The following is a 24,322-nucleotide window of genomic DNA, read 5'->3' as shown; positions in this document are numbered from 1 at the left end:
TATAATGTTTTTATTATTTATTATTATTTATTATTTATTAATGAACTTACCCTTTAAACGGCAATAAGTATCTTAGAATATTAGGTAATATTATCAATTTTTCGTTTGCTAAAATACCCGCGATTACTTCTTCAGCAACATATTCCGGTTCAAGCATTGGTATCAATCTGTTTGAAGATTATTTATTATAAAATATCGTATGTATAAATAATTGAATAATTGTCTTTTCACTAATTTTTTTATAACATATAATATTTTCACGAACCTAGGTTTCACTCCGTTGAACATTCCCGTATTAATGAGGTAGGGACAAACTAAAGTCATATGAATTCCTTCGTAGCCATGCATCTTAAAATATAATAATAATAATAAAATACAGTGATAATAAAATAATAATTAGTAATGTATGGGGGGAGGGAGAAGGTGATAAGAACGATGATACGAAATTATTTACTTTATTCGATAATTGTGGTCTACATACTTTGAGTTCGGTGAAAAGACTCTCATGACATCCAATGGCGGCGAATTTTGTCGCAGAATAATCTGTACACTTGTAAATTCCTAAAAGTCCAGCAACACTCGCTATTGTCACAATGTGACCATGATTATTTTTTATCATATCTTTCAAAAATGATTTTGTAATCTGTAAAATAATGCTGATAAAATATAAAAATCGGAAGTAGTATGACAACTTTTGCAAAAAACTTAAAAAATATAAATTTCTTTAAGTACTCACCCAATAATGTGACAAAATATTCACTTTAAAAGTTTGTTCAATTTCGTAATCGGGCAATTCCATGAAAGTCTTCCCGTATACATATCCAGCATTATTTACTAACAGACTTACCTATAGAAACATTTATTTAATAAATTTTATTACTTTCCCTGATTAAGTATTTAAAAACCTATCTAAATAGCTAAATGCAGTGCATCTTACATATTGTTGAAAATCATTGCAGCAATTTCGATATTCAGGACTAAGACATCATTATGTCTGTCTTTTTAAACTTTCCAGATAACATTTATGTTGACATCTTTTAGACATAAGACGTCTAAAAGATGTCTTTTAGATATCTTATGTTATCTGAGTTATAATAATTCTAATTTTAATTCTAATAATAAATTGATGATAAATTGATGACAATATATTAGTCAATCAATTAATCCATTAAAGCCTAATATAACCGTGATAACGCCAATTTGAATACGTGATTCATAGCATAAGCGAAAAAAAAATTTTTTTCGTTTTGCAAAATTGATTGTTCAAACAATAATTGTTTAAACAAATTATTTAAAAATGTCCTTTTTTTTAACTAAAAATGCTATTTGATTCTACATTCGAAAACAAGAAACTTTTATTTTTGATATTTTTTCGATTTGGTGCTTTGTTTATGCAAAAAATTGTTATAAACGGTTTGCAGTTGGCTTCTGCCCATGTTCTGGGTATTGCATATTGTTTTTTGATTTTCCGGTTTTAACTCGTCTTTTCTCTTATTTTGAGGTGGCTTATGTCCATGAGTCTTCTCGCCTCTTACTGAACTTGGGGTGCTTTTTTAGACTCATGATAAAAAAGCACTCGTATTGTCAATTTGTCATCCATCTAATTAATAGCATATTTACAGTAAATCGAAGATAGTAATTTGAAGGCAACTACCAAATTATCATCAATGTGTTATCCGTGGCCAATAACATGTTTATAGCAACATGATGGTATAATTTATGTAAATTATAAATGTTATATGCTAGTAATATATTAACAAAATGTACTGCGTCAGTTTGTGCTATACATTATAAATATTTCATAATAACACCAACGATATTTAAGAGCTAATAGAGAATAATAAATTTACTAATGCTTTCGAAACTACTAATGCTTTTATGAGTATTTTTTTTGAAGATATCAGAAAGTTTGCAGGTTATCGCAGTGACTTTATCCACTATTAATACTTCGTGAACCTTATTATTGATTTTATTAGGGTGAAGAGCGCACTGACACTAAGCTGCTCTTCCGGAGAATTCCCTTTATATAGACACTGTTGAGGAGGGCAAGGATATGGACAGGAAAGGGAGGAGAGGCACTTTCTTGGCTTGTCAGGAGAGCAGTCTTCCTACTTATAACCTGAATCTCTGTTCAAATCAAATTGTCTGAATGTTTCTGTATTTCTAGAATCTCTTTATACTTTCTTGGAAAATATGACATCGTTATAACTATAATAGCCGTTTTATTAAATTATATTTGATATCTCAATGCTGCCAATGCTGATTGTGTGATTTCAGCTTGACATTTTGTTGATGTTCCTTTATGCGCATATTGACTATTTTTCCGGTTTCATCGATGTATATTTTCCCATAAAAGCAGGATATTTTGTATTTGTACTGTAAAACTAAGTGGAGGTCTTCAATCTTTAGATTTCTCAGGATTTGTTCGATTTTCCTTGGAGGCTTGAAAATGGTTCAAATATTATGTTTATTCAAAAAATCCTGCTGATTCGATCAGTTATTCCTTTTATATATGGGAGAATAGAAAAGCTTCTGTATAATATGTCTGTAATTTATTTCTACATATTGTAACATAATACGTTGCACTTCGAATTGTGATCTGCAAAGACAGAGGTTATTCACTTGGTTATTCAAGAGAAGAGAATTAACATTTCTCAATTAAAAAGTAGGGATATGCTCTGTCGAACGCAGTAACCATCTCCAACATGTGCGGATTGGAATATTGTTCATGAAAATTATATGTATTATATGGTATTATATGGTATTAATGATAATGGTTTAAAGTAAACCGAAATTTTCAAGAAATTTGTTATCAACAAGTAATGTAAAATTATAATGAATATATTTTATGTATTGCGCTTCAAGTACCGCGCTGTGTATGCTCTCATTGTCCGCTAATTAATATTTATTATTGTTAGAAACGCTTTTGTTTAATTCTTCCTGTGGTTCTTGTATGTTTGAGTTCTTTGCCCTGCTCCTATGTTTAATCGTTCTGTTCACATTTTTCTCATTGTATCCGTTCTGTTGTTTCGAGTAGTTGAATTCTGTCTATAAATTCTTTATCAGAGATAGTCAATGCTCTATTCCCAAGTAAGTGAGTTGCCAACTGCTTTTACACTGATTGGTGCTGTGACTTGACATGTAGGTATAATTCATCAGTGTATACTTAAGCTTCCTGTATACTTAATGGCCCAAGGAATTGTCAACCTTTTTTGTGACAAGAACATCGAGGAAGCTTACCATTCTCTTCTATATCTATGGTGAATCGGATATTAGGAATCGGATGTTAGTTGTTAAAAAAGTAAGACGATTAACACATCAGAAATTTTAATTTAATTAAAGAAAGGACTCCACAAATTTAAAATAATAAAAGCTATGGGAGTTAATGCGCAGTTATTGCGAATATCTTATAATTATTTAATTTATTCTATCCTTGATGTAGTGTATTCTATCCTTCGATGAGCGAATACAATAGAATTAATGTTTCGACGTCATTTTCGAAAGCCAAAACTTACAACGTAGCAGTAATCCCCCCTTAATTTATATATTCACTTATATTCACTCAATTTATATATCTGTATATTCACCGCAAACTAACCCAACGCAAAATCATAGTATCACGCTTAAACTACCCCAACAAAGGCTTAGAAGCCTACTGTGAAGTGCGGAGACCAAACGTACCAGGAGTACCTTGAGACTTCTTGGAATTGGAGTCACCCAGCCGAGAACGCATTGCCTCTACCACTTTTGTCACCATCGGTTTCGCCGACTCTACTTGTTATCCAAAACGCTATCTCCTCCTTTTCCTTCACTTTCCCCTCGAACTCCTTCACTTCCTCTTCGATCTCCGTCATCCGGATTTTCAGACGCTCTGATGGAGCGAACTTCCCTGACACCCCACCTCCAACTTCTGATTCTTCCATTCAATCCATCATCATTGTTCGACTGACTCGACTTCGAGCATAAAGTTCCTGGAAGTTTCCAACTCCTCCATCACGAAACGAATTCCTCATTCCCGATGATTCATTTGAGTTCTTAATTAACCAATTTCTACGTGCAACACAATCTCTCTCACCAGATGCCTACATAATGATTATTTTGACGATTATTTTCCCGATTATTTTGACCCACAAAAAATTCGAAATGTCATAACCAGCCATCTCATGTTTACATCCCAATATTCCTCCCGCGATCATCCGTTCCTTATCTCATTCCTGTAAATTTCTTTTATAATTTCTTCCCCCCCCCTCCCTTCCTCCGTTGTGATTCACGAAATGAACTATTTCCTGTATCGCTTCTCCGTTCACACACACGCACGCACGCACGCACGCACGCACGCACGCACGCACGCACGCACGCACGCGCACACACACACACACACACACACACACATACGCACGACAGATTCACGCTCATCCATGATTTAACTTTAACAAAAACGTATACACTAGTCTTTTATGTAATTAATTAAGAATTCTACGATTAATGATCTAAGCTATTACCGTGTTCGCAATGTACAACAGCTCATAGTAATTAGTTCTAAAAATAAAAAAAATACTACAATAAGAGGAAATAAAAATACAAGATTATTCAAGACTAGCTTACACTTGTAACATGTTAAAATAATAGTTATCAACTGATAATGTACAACTTTTATTAAAAGGCTAGATTTCTCTTATAATATGTTAGTCGCAAACAGATACGTTTATTTTTAAAATATTGTATACTATATAATACTAAGAAATTTTTGGATTAATAATAAACTAGAATACTTTTAATATGACGTGCTTTAATCTCCATTTATTTTAGAATCGTAAGACCTCGTACCGATTCCCATTCCTCAGAGATCGCATATGGTCCCGAGTTATAAGGATTAAATTCCTTAACTCAAAATTCAGATCGATGTATTCGTATTGCTCGTTGGAAACAGGTGTTATAACGTCCCTTCAGGATGTTGACCCATATTCCAGAGCTATAAAAGGTGCGTTCGCTCGTCCCATTCCCGCGAATGCATGCCAGACAAAACGTCTGCTCTAACATCCTTCTATGCTTCATCTTTCTTATTCCTTCTTTCAATTTTTTATATGGAGAAAATTATTACCTGGTTTCCAAAAAAATTAGTTCAATATTCTGAATTTCCTATAAGAATTGTATTAAAAATTAAACTGGTAAAAAAATATTACACATTTTTATTTTTACTAGCCGCATTATACTATCTTTATATATATTGCTCATGACAGAAATTTAAATACGAGCTAAATATTGGTAGATATGTCACATAGCAGTAAACGAAAGAATTATGATCCGATATAACCTTTCCTTTGCTGTTTCTGATGTGTTTTCGTTGTTACTTTTCGAGACAGCAGCGCATGCTTGATTTTTCCCATATTTTTGCCGTCATGCCGTGCAAACAAATAAGTTCGATTTCTGATGATATTTGTCAGTATAATATGATGATATCACGTTATGAGTTTTGATTTCTGATGATATATTGTGTCAGCATGCAACCCAAGTAAAACAACAAATCAAAATAATGTCAAAATGATTCCAAAATGATCACTAAAAATCATTTTTCTTTCATTTCCGATTCATTTTATTGCTATTTTGATATTATCGTGACTTGATGTTCTACTTTCTACTGTACCTGGAAATGTTCAAAATATACTGTTTTTATACCAACAATTTTTTATGCTTAATTTTTACAAGATTTTTTATAATATATCTTGATATTGGAACTGTTCGTTTTCTGCTACATTTCTACCAACATTAACTGAGACGAAGGATCATGCTCGACTTTTGTCAACATAATATGTAACACAAAAATTATAGTAATATATGATTTTGGCAGATTATTTGGGGTATTGTATGGATATAAAATAATTGAGATCATGGGAAAATATTCTTGAAGCATCCATAGGTGCTTTCTATATAAAGATTATGCGTTTCGCGGGTTTCCTCCGGATCCAGATCCATTCTTGGAATGTCAATGTTTCGTGAACCTTGCAGTCCACTTCATCAGGGCGAGGAGCAGCCTGATACTGAATTGTTCCTTCGGGCCGTTCCTTTTATATTACGCTACTTATTGGAGTAGTGAAAGAAAAGAAGAGAATTGTGAGGGGAGGTGAGGAAAATTGGTCAGTCTTCAATAATTGGGAGAATGGTTTTCCATATTTTATTTATGTTATAGTCATTATCTTTATTTAGATTGTTAGGATGTTTTTGTATCTTTATTCTCTATACTTTTTTGGAAAATAATGTTGGGAGTTATGGTCGTTTTGTCAAACAGTATTTGATGTTCTGTTTCAATGTTATGTTTGTATTCTAATAACCCTGATTGCGTGACGTGTTTTAGACATCACGTTGGTGATTGTCTGACATCACGTTAGTATTCTTTTATCCATAGGTTAACCATTCTCCTAGTTTCTTCAATGTAGTTGCCCGCAGGAACAAGGTATTTTATATACTTCTACGGAGAGGAGATCTTTAGGATGTCTTAAGATTTGTCCTATTTTTCTGGGTGATTTAAAGATAATTCGGATATTGTGTTTGTTTAATATCCTGCTAATCCACTCTGTTATTCCTTTGACATATGGGAGAATAGATAGGATCCTTTCATCTGATTGTGTGTCAGAGATCATTGTCTTGTTTGCATGTTAACTCTATCTAGTCTCCACGTTGCGGCATGATATCTAGTAAACTCTAGATTGGATTATATATGAACAAGCTATGAAGACCCCCACACAATCCTCTGAAAGACAGAAACAGAAATAAATAAACATTGTCCCTTACAAAAATCCATAGTCCTCTCTACTTAACATCAAGAACCTATCCAACAAAAACCTGTCTCAAGATATTATATCTGCGCTTGCTAAAGGTTCTTTGCAATGACACCTAGAAAGATTCCAAAGGAAGAGATTATCAGTCAAGTAGAATCAACCCTCTACCGATTCTCATCAGAACAAGCAGATAATATTCGCAGACAGGTATCCTTTCCAAAGCCAAACCTCCTTTATCAAACATCACTAGACAAAAGTGATTGGATCTTCAAGATCTGAACAGGGACACAGACATCATCGTGCTTCCAGTCGATAAAGGCAACACGATCATCATTCCGACATACAACTTATCTCGCTTACTAGCACTAACACTACAACCCCTCACTGGAAAATCCGAATTCTAACTCAATAGACTTCGTACAAAAGATTCAAAAAATCCGACTACGTCCTACAGACCTGCTTGTAAGTTTCGATGTAGAATCCCTTTTCACACAAGTCCCAATAAAAGACACATTAAACATAATAAAGGCTTTACATGAAGTCTCCTCTGACTTCATCCCGCTAATAGAGCACTGCTTAACAACCACTTACTTCTCCTATAACAATCAATTTTAGGAATAAATTTCAGGAGCGGCATCTCTTAATGGGCTTTCCTATTTCTCTTGTAATCGCCAACATCTTCATGGAGCATTTTGAGAAAGAGGCAGAGTCGAATTCCGTAAATTTCTTATTTTTCTCAACAAATAACATCCAAATATCCACTTCATTGTAGTCTTAAAGGAAAACGGAAAACTCCCCTTCCTAAATGTTCTTGTCTCAGAAAGCTGAGTACTTTACCATCAAGATTTATTTGACCATCAAAACTTGTACAAAATTTGTACAGAAAACCAACACACATAGATAGATACCTATTACGTGTACAACTTTGCTTCCGCCGTTTTCCTATAGATGGCTTTAGCGGTAAGTGGTGGTCGAAATAAATAGATCATAGACGTCATACAATAAACTTGGGCATCTGTCAACATAACCCCATAGAAATATTAGTCGATTTGTGTCTGCATCATAAAGTTATTCTCGATTGTCAGTTTACGAGCCAAATTCTCGTCATTTGCGGAAGGTTTTAATTTTTTGCTTCAATATGAAGAAATCTGCGGCTGAGGCTCATCGAATGCTCTCAAATACTGATGGTGAGGCCGCTATTAGTGAAAGAACATGTCGTGAGTGGTTTCAAGAACGGTGATTTTGACGTCGAAGACCGGCATAGCGGTGGAAGAGAGAAGGTTTTCGAAGATGCAAAATTGGAGGCATTACTTGAGCAAGACTCGTGTCAAAATCAAGAAGAATTGGCACGATCATTGGGAGTGACTCAACAAGCCATTTCAAAACGCCTCAAAGCCGTGGGAATAATTCAGAAGCAAGGAAATGGGGTGCCATACGAATTGAAGCCGAGAGATGTTGAACGGCGTTTGTTTGCTTGTGAACAGCTGCTTGAAAGGCAAAAACGGAAGGGATTTCTGCACCGCATTGCGACTGGGGACGAAAAATGGGTTCATTACAATAATCCCAAGCGCAGAAAATCATGGGGAGTTCTCGACCATGCTTCCACATCGATGGCCAAACCGAATATTCACGGTCCAAGGTCCAAGGCTCTGTATTTGGACCAGCTCGGCGTAGTGTATTATGAACTGTTAAAACCGACTGAAACAATCACAGGCAATCGGTATCGAACGCAATTGATGCGTTTGAGCCGAGCATTGAAAGACAAACGGCCGCAATACAACGAGAGACACAATAAAGTGATTTTGCAGCATGACAATGCTCGATTCCATGTTGCGAAAGTGGTCAAGACATACTTGGAAACGTTGAAATGGGAAGTTCTACCCCACCCGCCATATTCTCCAGACGTCCCTCTGACTATCACTTGTTTCGATCAATGGCACACGGCCTGGCTGACCAGCACTTCCGATCTTATGAAGAAGTAAAAAATTGGATCGATTCGTGGATAGCCTCAAAAGATGACCAGTTTTTTCGACGCGGGATTCGTACGCTACCCGAAAGATGGGAGAAAGTAGTGGCCAGCGATGGACAATACTTTAAATCATAAATGTATAACCAGGTTTTTACAATAAAGCCTCGAATTTCGGAAAAAAACGGCGGAAGCAAAGTTGTACACCTAATACATGTCGAGTCACACCATTACAAAAACAGTCTGCAATCAATTCACACATTGAGCTTTCATCATCTTTGACAAAGAACATCTACAAACAGAACTCAATCATTTAAAAACAGCTTCACAGAAAAACGAACAAAAAAGACATAATCAATAAACAAGACAACGGTCTCTGACATATAGAAAGGATCCTATCCATTCTCCCATATGTCAAAAGAACAAAAGATTGGCAGGATATTAAACAAACACAATATCTAAACTATCTTTAAACTCAGAAAGATAGGATAAATCTTAAGAAATCCTAAAGCCCTCCATTCAGCAGGAGTATACAAAACACCCTATTTCTGGGCAAGTATACATTGGAGAAATCGGCAGAATAATCGGTCTATTATAAGATGAAAGAACACGAATGTGATGTCAGGCTAAACACGTTACGCAATCAGTATTATCAGAACACAGTATCCAAATAGGACATCAAATATTGTTTAACAAAACGTAACAAACGACCATAATAGTCAATATTACATCGTACTTTCCAAGAAAATATAGAGAAGCCATATAAAAACACCCTAACAATCTAAATAGAGTTAATGGTTATAACATAAATAAAATATGGAAAATCATTTTCCCGGTTATTGAAGACTGATCAATTTCTCCCACTTCTTCCTCTCACCCATAATTCTCTTCTTTTACCTCCTCCCCCTCCATCACGCCAACAAGTAGCATAATATAAAAGGAATAGTTCAGAATCTGGAATAGTTCAGAATCTTGTATTCCATTTCATCAGGCTCGTCGCCCTGATGAAATGGAGTACAAGATTCATGAAATGTTGGCATTCCAAGAATGGATTTGGACACGGTAGAAGCCCGCGAAATGCATAATCTTTATCATGGGAAAATATTGAATTATATCTTAACCTTACCTTTACAAACATACCTTTATAAACAGCTTAAAAAACGAGATGAATCAATTTATGTAAGGAAATCAAAATAGTTAAGTGCTTAAAAAAATAAGTAGATAAAATGAATATTTTTTTAAATAAGTAACTATGTATTTTCTTTACACCAATTGATTCACTTTACTTTGTTCATAAAAGTATTAAAAGATACGATTATCAAAAAATTAATAATTAATGAGATATTTAATATTTTATATCAACATATATACATATGCTAAAATAAAATATAAAATATTTCGTAAATATTACAGGTTGAGAACTCTCAAACAAACCCTCTACTTTAATATTTTTATATGTAGAATAATTATATTAAGGGAATCATACTATGTAAAGAAAATTATGTTAAAAGGTTCATTAAAAGAAGTATTGTAACTTTCATATCTTTCTAACGCCTCCATCTAGAAGAAAAACAATAACATAACTAAAATACGTCCTCTCTCAAAACCGTTCTTTTGTTTGAAACATTTTTTCTAAAATAAAAACGATTTTAAGAGTGGTAAATTAATGAGTGACCCTGTATAATATATAATATACATTACAGTACGCATATATAAATACAACACGTTTGCATTATGAAATTCTCATAAGTTTAAGTTACGAAATTCTCATAAGTTACCGACGAGATAATATTAAAGACCGACATCCTTACGGAAGTTCTCGATAATATTGAAGTAATTAAGAGTAAAAAACTGATAATATTGTACGAATTTTATGATTTATTAATTTTGTAGACGCATGTTTATCGACTTATATGCATTTAAAACTCAATAATATTCGATTTTTCTTTAAAATTGTGATTTTTGAGCGTTATCATCAAAGTTTGATTATCAACAGAGATCATAATTGTAGAGAAAAAAATGTAATTTTACGGCAACATATAAAATATTATAACTTTATAAGTATGTATATTTATTTATGAAACATTTTTATAATAAAGAATTATAAATTTAATAATATATTAGACAAATATTTATGTTAAGGAGATTCTAAAGCTTCCTGTTTTATCGATTAAATCATAATTTTTGTATAACAAATATTTTTATCCTTTTTCACCAATTCGGATTTTTCAAAATCCTTTTCTAGAATTAAAGTATACGCATTATATGTTTAGAAAGTGGAGTCTATGCCGAAAACGATCTAAAATTTCAAAATTGATATATTTTTTACCATTTCTTAGTGTAACATGGCGTCTCAGCTGTCAAGTCGTGACAACATATGCTTGAGATGAAAGTTTTGCCAGTATGTACGAAATAGTGGTTTCCAGATATGTAGTTTATGCGAACAATGTCGAATTCTTAGAATTGGATTTAGATATTAGGTGTACAACTTTGCTTCCGCAGTTTTTTTTCCGAAATTCGAGGCTTTATTGTAAAAAACTGGTTATACATTTATGATTCAAAGTCTGGAGAATACGGCGGGTGGGGTAGGACTTCCCATTTCAAGGTTTCCAAGTATGTCTTGACCACTTTCGCAACATGGGGTCGAGCATTGTCATGCTGCAAAATCACTTTATCGTGTCTCTCGTTGTATTGTGACCGTTTGTCTTTCAATGCTCGGCTCAAACGCATCAATTGCGTTCGATACCGATCGCCTGTGATTGTTTCAGTCGGTTTTAACAGTTCATAATACACTACGCCGATCTGGTCCCACCAAATACAGAGCACGATCTCGGACGTCAAAATCACCGTTCTTGAAGCGTTGAAACCACTCACGACACGTTCTTTCACTAATAGCGGCCTCATCATAAGTATTTGAGAGCATTCGATGAGTCTCAGCCGCAGATTTCTTCATATTGAAGCAAAAAATTAAAACCTCCCGCAAATGACGAGAATTTGGCTCGTAAACTGACATTTTCAATCGAGAATAACTTTATGATGCAGACACAAATCGACTAATGTTTCTATGGGATTATGTTGACAGATGTCCAAGTTTATTGTATGACGTCTATGATGATATTTATTTCGACCACCACTTACCGCTAAAGTCATCTATAGGAAAACGGCGGAAGCAAAGTTGTACACCTAATATTTTATCGTGACGAATTTTTTGTACAAAAATTGATAAATGTGCGTGTAATAGGTTGCGATATTGATGTGGTAGTACATAAAAATATGTTGATACGCGTACAGTTCCTCTAGTAAGGAGTCAAGTCATAAAGAATATCGATCTCTGATTAGTTAGATTTCGAGTTTATTTTCCATAACTTTCGTTGAAGTCGTGAATCTGTGAATTAGTGTGAGCAACTGCTGTTTCCTGGTGTAGAAGGTGCAAATGCAAAATCGGACTATTAACTATCAATCATGGAATTATACTGTTTTCGGCCACTCGGCAATGGCGTCCTTCCGGTCTTATGTCTTAATGTCTCTTACTAGAAGAACTCTAGATGCGCGGCGCGTGGCACGACCTCTGGTGACTTCGTCGGAGTTGAGCTTCGCTTTAGGATCCCCTTAATAATAACAAATTTATAACAATTGTCGATAATGTCAGCGTTCTTCAATTATTTCTAGGCTTTTGGGGCCTTTTTATATTGTTAAAAATTTACCCAGGATTGACGATTTTTGATAGTATCTCGTCCATAGTTTAAGCAACATTTACTCACATTTCCGATTTCAATTTGTACCGCTTTTGCAGTGTGATACACTGCTTCTTTATCACCTATATCGCAATAATACGTCCAACATTTTCCACCAGCTTTTTTAATCTGCTCTGCAACTTCCGCAAGACCTGTATTTACCATTTATGAATATATTTATGCTTAATATATATCTTAATATTTATCGGAAAAAAATTAAATCAAATGTGTGATTTCGAATATCATACAGACATGTTTGGAAGTGTTTCATTGGACCACATTGCGATTGATTACAGCCACTCACAGCGACTGATACCTGTAGAGTTTATCCACTGGATGAGTGTCGTGAGTGGCTTATGATTAATCGATATAAGCTAACCAAACCCAATTTGAGCCCTTTTCCAAAGTGAACTACTCGCTATTTATATATAATTATATGATTAATTTAACAGATGACTAAAAGAAAAAATAGTAATTCAAGCAGGCGTTCAACTCGATTGTATGTGCATCGTATTATTCATTTTGTTTGTGTAAAAACAGAAAAAACTGTAGATACGTTGTGGTTATGATGTGATAATTGTTTTCTGTAATTGAAAATATGATCATTAATTTTCGTAGTTCATATTATTGTAATTCTATATTCATACTTTACAATACTATATTTAGTTTATATTTTTGTCACAACGTTTTGTTTATAAAGAAAAGGAATTCTTTATATAATGATACCAATATGGGCTATATGCGTGTGACATTTGTCACAAATACATTCATGAAATTGTGTGGAATTAATTAAAAATGATAAAAGGCCTTTTATTTATCCGAACTACAAGTAGATCTATATAAATATAATTTTAAGAAAGAGAAGTTAACATAGGTATTTAATGTTTAAATTGCTAAATAGGTTTTTTTTAATGTTTATACATTAATATGTTTATGCAATAAAATTATAAAAGTAACGTTGAATTACTTTTATTTTTCATATTTTTAATATTTTCATATGAAAAAGGGAAGATGCGGTTCACGTTGGGTACATATTTTGCTAAGATGCCCAAATCCCCATGCTATCTTTCTTTTAAATCTCTAAATATTTGAATATGATTCATTTTTTTTTCAATGTTCAGAAATGTTTTCCTCTTTTGTATGTTACCATTGATTTTCAATTTTGACCTTAGCAAAAGTTAAAAAAGTTCTTAAAGTTTAGGAATCTCACATTGGGCCTGATTGCCTTATATCGTAGGCTAACGACTATTAAGAATACGTATCAAGACCATCAATTTTCTCTTTCTAAGTAAGATTTCACTTCAAAGAATTTAGAGAATTAATATCTCGATATAAGCAATAGTCATTCACTTATTATGTTATAGAAGTTCTGTCAGTGTACACTTAATTTATAAGAAATTTATAGTATTGTTTACGTCGGAGAACTGAAATAATATATTATCAATTACACTGTATATTCGATTTCAAAATTTTGCAAAGACTGTATGAGTTTGATTGTTGAGGACATAGCCATTTATTATTTCCCTAAGGGATTTGGCAAACCTAATAAGAAATAATTGTTAATTCGAACGGATGTCAAATCGACGCCGAAATCATCAATTCGACATCGAATTGATGTCGAAATTATTAATTTGACATCGAATCGATGCTGAAATTATTAATTCTATTTGAGAAGTTATTTCTATAACTACATTACCCAATAAAATTAAATCATCTGTTCCACCCTGCAAAAATTTTAAAATAGAACTTTATCAAAAATTATATCAAGATATTAAAAAAAGTATTTTAATAAGCATTTTAGCAATTTTTGATTGAAATTTCTATTTTTCAGGGCGATACTTCAGAAAATGATCTTATTGATACTTTATAGAGTTACATAACATAAATAAAAACATAATAAATCTCAAAATTTTTTACGAAATTTGCAAAGTTCTACGGTGCGAATTAAAAATTGTATGTACAAACACAATTGAAAGCATTCGAAAGATTGAATCTTTACTTTTAAGTTGTTTTTTTATTCAATTCTCAATTTTTTTTCACCGAGTTTTTTTCATCGAACATTGAAGTAAAAACGATCTTTTTTACCTAGAAATTTAACTAGAAATTAAAAAAAAATCGATTGTTAAATTAATAATTTCTCTCCAAGTAGAATTTTATTTTATTCAATTTATTTTTTCATGTTTTAGTCGTAATAACCAAAGTTCGCATATGCTCCTATACCTATAATTAAAGGATTATAATATTTATTAAATATTTTTATAATATTCATAATAAACCTTTATAATCTGTGCAATTTAAGTCCATAAAAATATTTACAAAATATTTTGATAAATATTTTGTAAATATTTTATAAATATTATGTGTTATAAAATAAAATATGAAAAATGAAAATAATAAAATATGAAAAAGAGAATAAGAAAGTTACAATCTATAATCAACATATAATAGAATATTAACTGTGAAATGATTTTTTTTTTTAAATTAAGAGGAACTATGAGTCAACGTAATATTAAGTGTACAACTTTGCTTTCGCCGTTTTCCTATAGATGGCTTTAGCGGTAAGTGGTGGTCGAAATAAATAGATCACAGACGTCATACAATAAACTTGGGCATCTGTCAACATAACCCTAGAAACATTAGTCGATTTGTGTCTGCGTCATAAAATTTTTCTCGATTGAAAATGTCAGTTTACGAGCCAAATTCTCGTCATTTGCGGGAGGTTTTAATTTTTTGCTTCAATATGAAGAAATCTGCGGCTGAGGCTCATCGAATGCTCTCAAATACTTATAGTGAGGCCGCTATTAGTGAAAGAACGTGTCGTGAGTGGTTTCAACGCTTCAAGAACGGTGATTTTGATGTCCAAGGTCATGCTCTGTATTTGATGGGACCAGCTCGGCGTAGTGTATTATGAATTGTTAAAACCGACTGAAACAATCACAGGCGATCTGTATCGAACGTAATTGATGCGTTTGAGCCGAGCATTGAAAGACAAACGGCCGCAATACAACGAGAGACACGATAAAGTGATTTTGCAGCATGACAATGCTCGACCCCATGTTGCGAAAGTGGTCAAGACATACTTGGAAACGTTGAAATGGGGGGAAGTCCTACCCCACCCGCCATATTCTCCAGACATTGCTCTGACTATAACTCACTTGTTTCGATCAATGGCACACGGCTGGCCTGGCTGACCAGGACTTCCGGTCTTATAAAGAAGTAAAAAATTGGATCGATTCTTGGATAGCCTCAAAAGATGACCAGTTTTTTCGACGCGGGATTCGTACGCTACCCGAAAGATGGGAGAAAGTAGTGGCCAGCGATGGACAATACTTTGAATCATAAATGTATAACCAGTTTTTTACAATAAAGCCTCGAATTTCGGAAAAAAAGGCGGAAGCAAAGTTGTACACCTAATAAAACGTAACTGTATAGGTACATCGCTATTGTCAAACTGAGCATCATGTGAGTAGTGTGAAGGTATATAACAAATATTATAGAGAGAAATAAAAAAATTAATCTATTCTTAATTATATTGTGATCTTATAAAATGATAATATTTATAATAATTATTGAGTAAAAAGGGAAAAAGTTCGTGGTGATTTTTTTAGTAAAATTAAAGTGTTTTTCTTGGAGTATTGAAATCAATTTATTTAAATCAAATATGCTCCATTTTCTATAATATTTTCTATAATATTTTGCCATTTTTGGGGCAGAATCATAATTCCATCGCGATAGAACTTCTGTGGTTTCTGATCGAAAAACTACTTCAAGTGATTTTCACAGGCCTCTTTTGAAGCTAGCTTTACACCATTAAAAGAGTTCTGCAGAGACCTAAACAAATGATAGTCTGAGGGTGCTACGTCAGGACTATACGGTGGATGCATTAAAACTTTCCAGCCAAGCTCTCGCAATTTTTGTCGAGTCATCAAAGATGTGTGTGGTCGAGCGTTGTCGTGATGAAAGATGACACCTTTTCTATTGATTAATTCTGGTCGCTTCCTCTCAATTGCTTGTTGTAATCTCTGTAGTTGTTCACAGTAGAGTTCGGAATTAATTGTTTGATTGAACGAAACAGCTCATAGTGAACGATTCCCTTCCAGTCCCACCACACACAACATCACCTTCTTCCTCATCAATCCAGGTTTTGCGATTGCTTGCGCCTTCTCTCCTTTCTTTATGCACGATATTTTTCTTGTTGGATTGTCCAGGTGATCCATTTTTCATCAACAATTATCATTCTCTTCAGAAATGGCTCAATTTCATTCCGTTTCAATAGCATATCACAAATGTTGTTAGGTGTACAACTTTGCTTCCGTCGTTTTCCTACAGATGGCTTTAGCGGTAAGTGGTGGTCGAAATAAATAGATCATAGACGTCATACAATAAACTTGGGCATCTGTCAACATAACCCCAGAAACATTAGTCGATTTGTGTCTGCATCATAAAGTTATTCTCGATTGAAAATGTCAGTTTACGAGCCAAATTCTCGTCATTTGCGGGAGGTTTTAATTTTTTGCTTCAATATGAAGAAATCTGCGGCTGAGGCTCATCGAATGCTCTCAAATACTTATGGTGAGGCCGCTATTAATGAAAGAACGTGTCGTGAGTGGTTTCAACGCTTCAAGAACGGTGATTTTGACGTCCAAGATCATGCTCTGTATTTGATGGGACCAGCTCAGCGTAGTGTATTATGAATTGTTAAAACCGACTGAAACAATCACAGGCGATCGGTATCGAACGCAATTGATGCGTTTGAGCCGAGCATTGAAAGACAAACGGCCGCAATATAAAGAGACACGATAAAGTGATTTTGCAGCATGACAATGCTCGACCCCATGTTGCGAAAGTGGTCAAGACATACTTGGAAACGTTGAAATGGGGGGAAGTCCTATCCCACCCGCCGTATTCTCCAGACATTGCTCCCTCTGACTATCACTTGTTTCGATTAATGGCACACGGTCTGGCTGACCAGCACTTCCGGTCTTATGAAGAAGTAAAAAATTGGATCGATTCGTGGATAGCCTCAAAAGATGACCAGTTTTTTCGACGCGGGATTCGTACGCTACTCGAAAGATGGGAGAAAGTAGTGGCCAGCGATGGACAATACTTTGAATCATAAATGTATAACCAGTTTTTTACAATAAAGCCTCGAATTTCGGAAAAAAAACGGCGGAAGCAAAGTTGTACACCTAATAATTCGGTCCATCATGTTCCTAACACTCAACTGGTGAGGAACCCAAACATCGAGTTTCTTTTTGTATCCAGCTTTGTGTAAATGATTTAAAACTGTTTTGTAGTCGATACCTAGTTCCCTGGCAATCTCCACAGTGCTCACATGCTTATCACGCTCAACTTGTACTATGATTGCATCGGACTTTTTGTGATTGGTCGACCGGAGCGAGGTTCATCTTTCACATCGAAATTTCCAGCACGAAAGCGAGCGAACCATTTCCGTGCTGTTGATTTTGATAGAGTATCTTCACCGTAAATAGCGCAAATTTTTTCACAAGCCTGTGTAGCATTCTTGCCTTTCGTAGTGATACTGCAAGCGAATTTTTTCCTTATTTATTTCCATTTTCAAAATAAAATAACTTTTGATCCACTTCACCGATTTCTTTTTTGGCTCAAAACAAAGGTTAAAATGTCACTTTTTAAACGCACGTCTAGTGTTGCCGATACGATTAGTAGTTGCCGACTGCTGAGCATTTAATGCCATCTAGTGGGAAAAACGCCACGAACTTTTTCCCAATATATCATTTTTTATAAACAAACACCAAAAAATTGCATATTTATTTAATAATTCTTATTATATTATCCACGTGAACAGGTTGAAATCAAATACAAGAGCTTTATTATTATTTAAAACCCTATTAAGAGAAAGTGGAGGAATTATGCGTACTTAATAATATAATGCGTACTAAGGGTATCCTAAAGCCTTCTGTTTTATCACATATGCACGTATAATTTTTGTATAAGAAATACTTTCTCTCTTTCACCGATTCGAAAATCCTTTTCTAGGATTAAAATATATATGCATTAATACGTGTTTGGAAAGTGGAGTTTATGAAGTATGAGTCCGAAAATGATCGAAAATTTCAAAATTGATATATTTTTTACCATTTCTTAGTGTAACATGGTGTCTCAACTGTCAAGTCGTGACAATATTTGCTTGATATGAAAGTTTTACAATCTGTATGTATGATATAATGATTCTCAGACACGTAGTTTACATGAACAAATAACGTCTTAGTTCTTAGAATTAGACTTAGACGCGTTATCGCGACGAATTTGTACAAAAATTGACACGTACGTGTGACTGCGTGTATCATAGGTTGCATAAAAAAACATGTCGATGGGCGGCGCCCGGCGCGACCTCTGATGATTTCATCGGAGTTCGAACTTTACTTTAGGATCCTCTTAAAAGGAATTCATTGCTGTGATGTGATTTTTGATGATGAAGTTAATATAACTATGGAAATATAAAGTATAAATATTCTTCTAACGATATGCATTCTTATATTGAACAATTTTTCATTCGATAATGCTGTTTTTGGCAAAAAGTTAAAAAAACAAAAGCGAAAAAATTTTTCGCGAGTCGGGTAATCGTGCACATGGTTGGATAATCGTATGCAAAGCCAAAATTGTAAGAAATAAATATAAAATTAAAAAAATAAATATTTCATGAAATGTTGATTAGAAAATAAAAAAATATATTATTATATTAATGTTAATACAAAATTAATATAAACTTCGAAAAAATAATATAAAAGTTGGGAAAGTTAATTATTTAAACAAAAATCGTATATGTAATTCTCAGGGTCATTTCCATTGTGCTGTTCATAGACTCATTCAAAAACACAGGCAGCATTGAAATCACTCAGTCGACACAAACAAAAAGTAATATAATGTTAATATTATAATTTTGCACTCTACAATGTAACTAAGGAACACATAAAAATCAACAAAAAATCAAAATGACTTTTTTTTAATGCTTAAAGTCAGTAAACAGTCACATTTTGTATCCAAAAATCATCATTTTCATGTCAAAATACATTTTGATTTTTTCTTTCAATTTGGTGTGTTCCTTGGGCTGTTATGTAACGTATTATATTACTTTTAGTTTGTTGACTGGACAGAGTTCCATATTTTCCGAATTCTTCGCAAATAGTATATTTTTCATTGAGATTCAAACTTCGAATTGTCCATGCACACAATTATCTGCCGTGAATTGATTTGATAAGAAATACGATTATTCAAAGACTTTTTAACTTAACTCAATGAATAATAGCTCAAAAGACATGCAAAATGACATATTTTTGTAAGATATTTGTAAGGTATGTACGATCAAATAAACAAAATAAGAATACGGACATATAGTCTTATTTTCTGGATGTCAAAATTATTAAATTATGTAATTTAATTTTTTCTCACTTTTGTTACTAACTACAATTTTAAACCGTATAATTTTATATTTCAAAAGAATTATCTCTAGCTTAGAAATTCCGCTGCGGTGATGTCTCCATTTGTCGAGAAAGTATCAGAATACGTACAATTATGCAGACATGCGAACCACCGATGACCTTGACTTTGACATATGTTGTTAAGGTCATTATTCTAAGTGACTTTCAACAAGTTTCCTTCAAATTAATAATGGGTAATAAGTCAATGCTGTACTCGTTGTTTTGTCATCTTACCTACCGTTCCTTCTCCTATGTGTATTTGTTTAACATTTCAATTAAAAAAAAGAATCATTTGGAATGAACTTGAATAATTTCTCACCATTTTTGTTGATGTCCCAAACGATTACATGAGCACCGAGTTTGGCAAATTTGATTGCAATTAGTTTACCGATACCGCTAGCACCACCAGTAATAAGAGCAATTTCACCCTTGATTGATTTTGCTCGATATCGGCGAGGAATTAACATTAACACTGCAGCTTCGGTAAAATAAACTATTGCCAGGCCGATAAACAGTAATAAATCATAGATTACATGTACACCTTTCTTCAGAGTCATCATTTTATAACCTAGTTGTCAAAAAACGTTGTAAAATTATCTATTATGTTTATCATTTTTAAATATCTTTATTCTATAATAAATGAAATATTTTGTTGAAATAATATATTACATTACATGATTAATTAATAATATTGTTGAACAAAAAATGATTTTTTTCAAGCACAAAAACAAGAATATTTATTTCCTATAAAATTTTTTTCTATACTAAATATGATCTTGTGATGTATTGTTCTATATCGCAATTTTGAAAAATTTGCTATTAAAATATAAAAAATTTGCTATAAAAAAAGGACTATTTTAACATAAATTCGGATTTTTCGTATAAATTTTAATATACAATTTAATTTTAGTACAAGGTTTGCTCCAAAAGTATCCAACCTCTATCTATGCAAAAGAGCCTACTTTGGAGTGCTATGGACAATGTCGCTTTTGATCTTTCGAAGTAATGATCTTTTTCCAGCGGTCCATCCATTTCTGGAAGTAATCTTGGAAATCATTTTTCTAATAGCTTCCTCATTACATTTTGTCAAATCTTTTGCTCTTTAACAGATTTTTTAATTTAGGAAATAATCAGAAGTTACACGAGGCTATATCTCAGACAGCACAGTTACATGTTTTAAAAATATATTTAAAACGTACATGTTGGACGTTTTGAACACATTAAAAATATTCAGATTAGATTCAGATTAGATGGATATTTTAAAAACATCCAATGTTATTATTTTGGATTTCTTAAAAATGTCCATTTTAGGACGCAATGGACTAAAACTCGACTAAATTAATATAACAAATTAATTAAACAAATTTTAGACTATCAAGACAAAATGATTCTTATAGATTTTTGGAAAATTTTCAACACAGCACAGATGTCCATAGTCGTTCAAACGCTAGCCATCCCCTCCACTAGAGTCCCTAGAATACTAGAGTTTGGCCTTCCCTCCATCCTCTCTTGTGATTGGCGTGCCCAGACAATGGCAGTACCAATCGAAAACGCACTTACATTCATATCGCCAATTAAGAGACACACATTTCGAACGCATTTTTAGGTCATGGCCAGACTTGGTTTTCTAAGAATTCTACTTTCCAGGAACTTACTTTTCAGGCCTCTGACTGCACGCTGGAAGCAAAAGATTCCAAACTCTTATCACTACGAGCAGCAAGCTATTGCTATTGCTGCGCTTGCTGCATGCTGTCTGAACTAAGCTTTAATTTGGTAAATTTTCATTACCGGAGGTAACAAAAGTAAAACTCCTCGTGCGATCATAAAAAATTTTCATTTGTCAAGTCAGCGAAAGCAATACGTCGCGAGTAGATTTAGAAAATTACATGAGATGAACATTTTTAAAATGTCCAAATGTAAACTTTGTATGTTGAATAAACGTACGTTTTTAAAATATTAAGTCTATGGACGTTTGGATCAGATTGAAATCAAATCTGGATGTCTTGTGCTTTCTAGGATTTGAACTGTACAGAAGTTAGCGAAATTAGAAATGCCTTATTTAATAAAAAAATTCTAAATCAAGTGAAATGAATGACCTGCTTGGTCTCTATGAAATGCAAAATTTGGAGTTTTTGACGTTCACATAATTCTGCGCACTATTACTGACTGAATAGCTATTGGGTGTGGTGCCATATAGTGGAGGTATTTTTCAAGATTTCCATTAAATATTGAATGCCATATAGAGAGGATGCCCAAGGATAAAGATATTATATGATCGAATATTTTTGGAATAGACCTCGTATGTTATTATAAGTTGAAAGAAAAAAAAATTTCATTAAAATATAGGTTTTAAAATACTTTATTAAAAAATTATAACAAAAATATTAAATGTAAAAAAATTAGAATATAAGAAACAATTTTTACCTAAGTTTTTGCTAGAATAGAGGAAATTTTATATGAACATTTTATATGAAAATTTCTTTTATCGTTTATCTTCGCAGAAAAGGTAATAAATTCAAAATTACATGTATGTCAAGCTTATATTGATACATTGGTGCACTTTTAAATGTTAAATAAAGTTTTACGCACATTTAATGTTTTTATCATAATTTTCAATAAAGAATTTTAAGATTTTATGTTTATTTAATTTTTTTTTTATTTCAACCGATAGAAGTTGCAATATTAATTAAAGTTGTTATATTATAACGGAAAATATTGAGATTTTCACTATGTATGCCTTGACATTTTATAGTTATAATATAATGTGTTGAAAAAGATTCATGTTGTATTGTTAAAATTAAATATATTAAGAATTTTCAATTCTCAAAAAAGAGTTTATAAACGGAATTCTATTAACGTTCTAAAAACAATGAAAAACGATAGTAGTAGGGGAAAATGAATAAATTGTGCGCACCTAAAGGAAATTTATTGTCCTGGAATGATTTTCCAAGTTCAAAGCAATAAGTATGGAAATAGAAACTATAAACATTATTCTATCATTACGTCCTATCCTCATATTGAACAAATTTTCAATAAGGTTGTATTTGAGCAAAAGGAAAAAACGGAAAAGTGAAAAAATTTCTCACGCGTCGGATAATTGTGCGCATGGATTGGATAATTGTACGCGAAACAAAAGTCATAAGAAATGAATTAATTATGGAATGTTGACAAAGAGATCAGAAAATACATATATTCATTATATTGCAATATAAATATATATATTAAATATATATTATATATATTTAAAAAATACAAAATTATTATAATAATAATGCACATAGACTTTGGCAAAATCAAATGGCAAAATAAAATAATAATGCCAAGAAAAAAATTAATGCAAGTCATACAGTATGGAAAATGAATAATTGTGCACATTTCAAAATGCTTGTGCATATTTGCCCACCGCGACATGACTCGGTATAAAATACGATTACTTCAACAATTTCTAACCAAACTTAATAAATAACAGTTCAAAAGATGCACATAATAACATACTTTAATAATGTAAGCAACTTTAAACAAACAAATTAAAAATACAAACTTATCACCTTATTTTCTGAATATTAAAGTAACAAGAAAAGATGTGATTTCATATTTTTGTATTTCTCTGGCTAGCAAGCAATGTATTTACATCGTATCTTTTGTAGTTATATTATAAGAGGACCTCCTGCGTAAAAATTACCACGGTAATATCTCCATCTATTCGGAAAAGTACTAAATCAGGATGCACACAATTATCTGCTGCGCACAGTTTCCCCACTTTCCCCTACATGTTGATTTTATATATATATTTGTATATAAAACATCCTAAATCTTTGTAGAACATTAGATTTAGAAAACGTATATAAAACGTATGTGAACTAATAAGTGCTATCATGGATTATACTTCCATTCGATATAACTTTCCATGTAACTTTCATATTATCGCGTTTTTTTTGTTGAATAATATAAAAATGAATTTATTATAAACATCAAATATAAAAACGGCAAATAAAAAAATATATAACAATATTTTTTAATGTACTATGAACGTATAAAAAAATTCGAACGTTTTTTCTATTTCAATACCGCAGTAGGTATTGCATGTTTGGCATATGCTGAAAATATTTCATTAATCGACAATTTGTTGTAATAACGACTTTTAAATCTATTTCAAATCTATAAATTGAAATAAAAATTTATAATAATACTCATAATTTTACTATGTAAAATCGGAAATATTAAAAAATTTTAAATATGCAAGAAGTTTCCTCTAATCCGAATATTTAAAATATTTTTCATTTCACAATAAAATCTAAAAGAGAAAAATTGTTCGTTTTAAAAGTGCAAATATTACACAATTTATAATTATAAATATAATTATAATTATAGTAAACATAAAAATTA

General features: G+C 32.5%; 1 protein-coding gene across 1 annotated transcript in view; it reads right to left on the bottom strand.

The window, feature by feature from the left end:
• LOC108689871 (estradiol 17-beta-dehydrogenase 11-like) overlaps positions 1-24,322 on the bottom strand; it is a 28,121-nt gene that overhangs the window by 2,300 nt on the left and 1,499 nt on the right. Inside the window, exons 2-7 of the mRNA XM_018196824.1 lie at positions 20,256-20,504; positions 12,504-12,628; positions 737-847; positions 482-643; positions 266-348; positions 51-167 (exon numbers count right to left, since the gene is read on the bottom strand). Of these exons, the coding sequence (XP_018052313.1) occupies positions 51-167; positions 266-348; positions 482-643; positions 737-847; positions 12,504-12,628; positions 20,256-20,504 (847 nt within the window). The remainder of the gene's footprint in view (positions 1-50; positions 168-265; positions 349-481; positions 644-736; positions 848-12,503; positions 12,629-20,255; positions 20,505-24,322) is intronic.

This window comes from Atta colombica, unplaced genomic scaffold (assembly GCF_001594045.1).
Source record: "Atta colombica isolate Treedump-2 unplaced genomic scaffold, Acol1.0 scaffold28, whole genome shotgun sequence".
NCBI lineage: Eukaryota > Metazoa > Arthropoda > Insecta > Hymenoptera > Formicidae > Atta > Atta colombica.
The sequence above is the reverse complement of the archived record's forward strand: the minus strand, read 5'-3'. Positions and strand labels throughout refer to the sequence as shown.